General features: G+C 40.1%; 1 protein-coding gene across 6 annotated transcripts in view; it reads left to right on the top strand.

Annotated features, from left to right (window-relative positions):
* The window catches only part of vps8 (VPS8 subunit of CORVET complex), an 85,916-nt gene that overhangs the window by 31,183 nt on the left and 47,233 nt on the right, over positions 1-7,500 (top strand). For all 6 annotated transcript variants that reach the window (XM_005461432.4, XM_005461434.4, XM_005461433.4 and 3 more), the window contains 7 exons: positions 1,691-1,777; positions 2,008-2,075; positions 2,900-3,053; positions 3,149-3,208; positions 4,461-4,568; positions 4,772-4,852; positions 6,200-6,370. In XM_005461432.4, coding sequence (XP_005461489.1) covers positions 1,691-1,777; positions 2,008-2,075; positions 2,900-3,053; positions 3,149-3,208; positions 4,461-4,568; positions 4,772-4,852; positions 6,200-6,370 — 729 coding nt within the window. The remainder of the gene's footprint in view (positions 1-1,690; positions 1,778-2,007; positions 2,076-2,899; positions 3,054-3,148; positions 3,209-4,460; positions 4,569-4,771; positions 4,853-6,199; positions 6,371-7,500) is intronic.

Below are 7,500 nucleotides of genomic sequence, written 5' to 3' on the forward strand. Positions count from 1 at the left end.
GGTGGTTGAGTTCACATCAGATGATAAAGTCAGTGATGTCCTTCCTGTACTCCAGGTTGTTCCACTCAGATACACATGCAACAGTGTCTGTCTCATTGGATAACTTCAAGAGGTGACAGTTAGTGGTGTTGTATGTGAAGTCTAAGAAGGACGCTCCCCAGGAAGCTCATATGGGTTAATGCTAAAAGCTAATAGCTCATTAACACTAATGTGTCCAGAGTTGCTTCATTCTAGTTCACAAACATCTCGTTCACATGCAGATAGACGTAAATATGGAGCTAGCTACTAGCTTACTTACCACAGCCTGTAGTAAACTCATTAAAACAGTGAAAGCCTTCACTTAAGAATTACCATTTGTTGTAATTACCATTACCTCCTAACGCTTTTCTGACCAAAGTTTAGATGGCTGGTCAGCCAGCGTGTAGGTGATGATGACTAACCCAACAACAATGGCGCTCATGATCTTTTGAACTTTATATATAAAAACTGTGATGACCTCAAATTACAGAAAGAAAAGTCTAGATAGTGACTATGAAAACACCTGATGAAGAACAGTCACTGGTATCACAGCTGATTTAACGTCTTCTTTAGTGTGTGGGGAGACGCTGACGTGCAGAGTTTAAAACATTTTGCAGTGGACAACTTTTCAGCTAATAGGATAAATTCACGGTACTGCTATCTTTAGCAATAGTTTTACGGCATGTTTTGCAAACAAGTAAACCAGTAGTCTGAGAGCAAAGTGCTGGACTGGGGTGATACGGTACCATTAGGTCTATATGGGTCCTGATTACAGTAGTCCAACCTAGAAGTAATAATTGCATGAACTAGTGCAAGTATCTGGTTGATAGTATCTGTTTATTTGAATTTAAAATAACACCAATACAAGGATCAAAGGAACAAAAATCTTTGGACAGGTTATATTTGTTAATGTGGTTTATGTGTATTTGTAATTATTTATTACTTGTTGTCTTTTAACGTGCAGGTTTGATACCATAATTGGCAGGGATAAAATAAAACTGATGCAGAAATGGGGAAATATGATACAAAAATATTGCAATATAAAGAAAAGAAGTCACTAACATTACTGCTTTGCAAATGTTAAGTGGCTTGTCAAGTAGTTAATGGTAAGTTAAGGGTAACACCAACTTAGCCTACCAATATCTGCTTCTACCAGCGGTATGTGGCCCTCTTTTTGTGGTTCCACTTGGGTTACAGACACATTTCATTAAACCTTCTGTTAATGCATTTTTTCCAAAATAAATTTTTACTTTGTAAAGATTTGCAAATTTTAACTATATAGATTATTTAGGAATGTAGCAGGCACTCATAATGTGAGGTTGATCACATGTCATCCTCTGTATGAGCAAAACTTTCACACAATTTGTCAGGATTTGTCAGGTCCGTTCTAAGTGGAGATCTACTATTAATCGAATGCATTTTTGTGTTTTAGCCTTGAAGCATAAGGTCGTTTTTTCAGAACGATCATTAAATGATTAATTTGTTCATCTTTGTTTCATTTTCAGCCTTTTAAATGATTGCCTACATTTCAGAAACACATGAAGGTCATAGCAAAAATAAAATTAGCATCAGTGTTGATGATGTGACAGATTTTACAGGAATGTACTGCAGAATGTGTTTACATCTTTCACTGAACACTTTTCTCGTGTCGTTTCTCCGTCTGCACGATTAGATTACAATGTGGGATCTAGCCAATGGGAAGCTTCTGAGAACCATCACTGATGCCCACCCTCCTGGGACAGCCATTCTGCATGTGAAGGTCCATACACACACACACACACACACACACTCGCAAAGTCATCTTTCTTTTGTTGTTGTTACCAAACTTCACCTATCCACTACCATTACTAAAGAAACATTTGTAACAAAGGTTGTATTTTTCTATCTCTGACTCAGAAATGGGTCTTTCTGTCAAACGTGTTTCTCTCCCTGATCATTTCTGTCTAATTTCTGTCCTGAGTTCTTCTTTTGCCTTTCTTGTTATTGTAGTTCACAGACGACCCAACTATTGCCGTGTGCAATGACAGTGGAGGATCTGTTTTTGAACTGGCTTTCAGGTAAATGACTCTACTTTACATTAAAGTGACAGAAATGTTATTTGTTTTCAACCATCAGGTTTTTATGTTCTTGAGTGGTGTTTACCCCTCAGCACTGAAAAGCTGATGGAGTATTGTTGGCATGGCGATTCAACTTTGTGGATGCGATAGCTGAAAAATGAGGATTTTCTAATTGATACCATAGGTGCATCTACTAAAAATCTCAGATGAGTTAGTAACTTTAACCTCAAGGTCAGAGGTCAAGTTTTTCAAAAATCTTGTGATGACTGAAGAAGGAAGTGACCTAGGATTTTCACATTTATACCATATGTACATCGACATCTACTCCTGTGGTGCTGAAAGAACTTTTTGATCTTCTACCTCTTAAATTAACACATTTAATCCCACCAGCAAGTGTTGCCGTTTTAACCCCCTATGACATTAAAAAAATTAAACATATTGTGTGTAGGGGAAGTCTAAGGAGTAAAATCCATGCACTTATTTTGCAGGGAAAAATCTGGGATATTAAAGCTTTTAGCATCCGGACTGTAGGGATATGTTTTCAGTGTCAAAACGCTGTCATTAAAAAGGTTTGTCGTTTGTAACCTGCACAGTGTGGTTTGGCATTGTTACTGGAACGAGCCGGACCCTCACTGGAGAGAGTGGTATCTTAATGATAGCATGTAAGGTTATCCGTACATTTTGTTGTATCTCTGTAATTAACAGCTGCCAGTGTAAAAATGCATTTTGTCATAAAAAGTTGGGCGCGATTCTGATTCTGTGTATTTTTTATGTTCATGCATCCTTCTCATTGGTTCCCCTGCTTTCCCCTCGTTTGTTTTCAGGAGGGTGATGGGGATGAGGTCATGTGACTCTCGATGTCTCTTCAGTGGTTCTAAAGGGGAGGTGTGCTGTATCGAACCTTTGCGTTCTCCTCCGGACTTCAGAGACCATCCCATCACGCACTACTCTCTGCTTGCTATGGCATCTCTCACTAAGGTGTGCAAATCCCAAAAGCTCGTTCGCAGGTCATAATCATGCTGTTGTCATTCATGCAGCTATGTGGTTCTGATGGTTTTGTCTTTTCACCTCAGATTCTAGTCATTGGATTAAAGCCCTCCCTGAAAGTCTGGATGACATTTCCTTACAATAAGGTATGAAGTACGGTTTGCATGTATGAGTCAGATCCATTGACGTGATGAGGCATCGTGTCAGATGTGACGGCACTACTTTGTTGTGTGATGTGCTGTAAATAAAGGGTACAAATGTTTCAATTTCATTTACCATGAAGTGTAATCAAGAGACAGAGTGGAGCTGTCGAGTCCTTGTTTACCAGGCAGGCAGAATGAGAACTGCCCAGAGGTCCCGAAAGACTCACAGCTGGTTCCAGCTCGAATCACCGAGCCGTCTGCTCCACCGTGTGCCCCATAGCAGAAACTTTGAACAGAGTTGCTGTGAAATATAACTTATATACCTCATATAACAAATATTGCTCAAGATAAGCATTTCAAAAAAATGACCCACTTTCACTTTGGCACATTGTTATATCTCAGACTGTTAAAGATAAAAGTCCAAGATTTTCATTGGTCAATCCTATCATCACAACGAGGATCTGTAATTTGAAACAAACTGTAGTTTTTCCAGCACTCATACAAAGTCTCATATCTGAACACAGACGAATATAAAACTAATAACAATTTCTGAATCGTATGTAGTTGAATTTGACAGTTTATAAACATAAAGCAGGTCGAATATTTTTTAAAAATAAAACTTCGTCAGAAAAATAGAAAATACAATTTTAATTTAAATTCATTTAAATATGACAAGTTTGAGTCAGAATATTTAATTCATTCCTGAAATTATGTGGCCAGTTGCTTTTTATACAATAAACATTATTTGTACATATTATAATAAATAGCTGTAATTATAAATATCCCACAAATAGCACAAATATACATATATACACACACATACATTGACATTGAGGTGCCCCTCTTATCATTCTGTACTTTCTTTTTTATTTTTATTGAACCAGGAAGATCCCACTGAGATTAAAAACCTCTTTTTCAAGGGACCCCGGCCAAGATAGGCAGCAGCAAGTGTCTCACAAAATTACACACTTAAACACAGGCAGCAACAACACACATGCACAACTCGATGAAAAATCAAATCAAATTCAATTCAATGAATTCTGTCATTTTCCAGTCGTTCTGCAGTTTGTTCCAAGCCGCAGGTGCTAAATGGGTGTTTATTGTCTCTGTAGAGGGTGTGCAGGCATGTGTACTGTGGAGGAAGTGTTCAGAGAGTCACAGGCAGGAATGATTTCCTGTGTTGTTCAGTGATGCAGAGGCACTACATGAGATCTGAGACTTGTTTCCGATGTCGTGTTATATTCTCCTCTGTTAGTCGGATCCATCCAGTGTTCCTCAGCTGGCCTGGCAGTTTGTTGCTGTCCAGAAGATGGTCAATCCAGTCCTGGCTTTTTGCAAAGGAGATACTGTCCACTTCCTCTTGGTAAGTGCTCAACTGTGATGTATTGCAGCTTTTAGTAGATGTAAATCATTAGTATGTTAAAGATACAAGGATACAAAGTAACACTAAATAATGTTGGACTGAATATTTCTCAGATGTCTGCTTTATGACGTGCGTAAACACTTCCATCAAAGAGCAGTTATCCCTGGGATCATGTTTTCTCTCCTCCACTACTGTTTGTTCAGGTAAAGAAAGAGGAATCGGGGACGATCCATGTCATCAAACAGAGACAATTCCAACTCAGCTGTGACATCATCAGCCTAAGTGTAAGTACCCCAAGAAGATGCTCCAACATCTTCACTCATACACAGGTCAGCAGAGGAATGGTGGATGCATTTAGGAGTTTAATACTTTCAGAATAGTTTATTCTTATAAAATGTTATCACTCCTGATAACAGTGTTTTCTGGAGTGAACCTTTGGTTTATTAGAAGGCATATTTTAATGGTGTCAATGTTTTTAGTGTTTACTTCCATTCTGCTGTTTTCTTGGGACAAAGACTTTCTGGTGTTGTGCAGATAATACAAAATGCTGAACTGACAACTGAGATAAAGGAAATGATCACTATTGGAGAAACTTCAGTCCCCATCATCAAAAACAGTCTTCAATAGTGAAACAGGACAAACACCAGCAGGGCGGTGCTCAGTCCTTCAAGCTCGGGTCCTGTACCAGAGTCCTGGGAGCCTGAGGATCCTCTGCAGGATCTTTGCTGTTCCTAGGACTGCCCTTTTCTGGAAGGAAATCTCAGATGTTGTTCCCGGGATCTGCTAGAGCCAGTCACCCAGTTTGCAGGTCACTGGCCCGAGTGGCCCGATTACCACTGGGACACTGTTGCATTCACCTCCACAGCTTCCAGAGCTCCTATCTCAGCCCTTGGAGCTTCTTGAGCTTCTCCTGTTCCTTTTTCCTGATGTTGCTATCACTCAGTATCACTACAGTCGTCTTCCTCTTCTTGTCCACCACTGCTATGTTCGGTTGTTCGGTCTGTCAGTGGTACGTACCGTGCAAAGCCTGTCCATCCACGATGGTTCCTCTTCTTCCTCTTCTTCCTTCTCGTGTTTCTGCTGCCTGCATAAAAATGTCCAAACTCTGTTTAAAACCAAACATAAATCAGAGATTTAGTGGGGTGTTAATCACAGGGTGTTTAGCCAATGTAAAAATGTACTTTGTTGTTTGGGTTAGTGAGCTGTATTGTATATGAGTGCAGACTTGTTTATAGTTAAACATGTGTATTGTCTGAAGGATTATTTTAATATGATTTAGGGAAAGCTGGATCTGTACCAGGAAACCAGCCAATTTAAATGAACTCTCAAATGTCCAGAAACTTGTTGATGGCTGCCAAAATAGTCTGGCTGAGGTGCAGCTCGCTGTGGGACATTTATCTAAGTCACATTATCAGTTGTGTTTGAATCTATTTGAACCTGTATGTAAACTTTTTGTGTAGATTAAGAAAAATGCCAAATACATTTTAACTTGTGCACCTAATTTTTGTTGTCTTTTTTAATGCTGCACGATCATTGCGCCCATCAGAGTCATGGGCGTTTATATAAACTTCTCTCTGTTTGGAAAATCCTAAACTTGTTCTATTGCTGTCTGTGCCTTTGTGTTTCTGCAGTGGATTAACAGTCGTACGCTGGTCCTGGTGGACAGCCATGAAAAGCTGCACGTGGTGGACCGGCCTAGCCAAGAGGTTTTGGAGACTCTGGACTTGGAGCAGGTGCAACTGGTCTATAACAGCCGACATTTCAAATCACTGGCAACTGGAGGAAACGTCTCCCAGGCTCTGGTGAGGGTTTAGTTTGTAAGGCATGGGGTCAGCGTTTGAGGCTTTTATTTGAGATGTTGATAGTTCGTGGTTTTTGGAAATCTGAAATTCAAAACTCATGGAAATGTTAGTCCAAACCCTGCTATAGTTCTCTGTTAGTAATAATGCAGCAAAAACCCAACAAAAACAAAATTCAGTCTTTGAAGAAACCAAACAAAAGGTCACTTTGTCCAGAGAATAAGAAGAGTTACAGTGTGACCGTTTTACAGATGGAACCAAAAATGAACCTACCATGTCATTCATGTGGTGTCCAGGTAACCAGATTTATAACAAGTTTCTGGAATATTTAATTATTTTGTCTTTTGTTTTATTGATAATGATGACATATTGTCATGCCAAGTGCTGTGTAGCAGGCAGGATGAAGGATCCAAACGCAGGACTCAGAAACAGGAAGTTAAAGTTAAGGTGCAGCTTTATTGCTGGGAAAAACTCCACATTAGAAATAAACATTTACAAAAAACAAAACAAACCTCAAACGCAAAACTAGAAACTAAACTGGGCGCTGGAACCTAGAAACTAAGAGGCTCGAGCGAGCAAGACAAGCCAGGACTGCGAGCTAGAATACTCTCGGGAAGACGAAGGGAGAAAACGCAACACGAACAGGGTACGAAGAGCCTCTGAGGACTAAAATACACTGGTAGGATCCCGAGAGGATGGGAAACGGGAAGAAATGCAGCTGGGACAAATCAGACATGATGAGACGAGGGAAGGCACAACACTGACGTAGGACAGAGACTATCAAAATAAGACAGGAGATACGACGCGTAGGCACAGACACAGACTCAGAGACACGAGCTAACACTACAACATAACTGACATGGTGCCAGAGGGAACATAGAGACGAGATTGACTAGACGAGACACGTGGGACCAGGACAGGTGCAGAGAAAACACGGGGACGGAGACTGAACACAGAACAGGCATCGTCAAAATAAAACAGGAAGCATACGACAGGTACAGAGACAGGAGTGACACGAGACAGGGTCAGTGGTTTTCACACGCCCAGGTGGGCATCATGAGCACAGCAGGTATAAAGTAAACAGTGCATATATCAGTAAATGTAACTCTACAGGTCAGCACAGGACGTTTAGA

The sequence above is a fragment of the Oreochromis niloticus genome, linkage group LG13, assembly GCF_001858045.2.
Source record: "Oreochromis niloticus isolate F11D_XX linkage group LG13, O_niloticus_UMD_NMBU, whole genome shotgun sequence".
In the NCBI taxonomy this organism is placed as follows: domain Eukaryota; kingdom Metazoa; phylum Chordata; class Actinopteri; order Cichliformes; family Cichlidae; genus Oreochromis; species Oreochromis niloticus.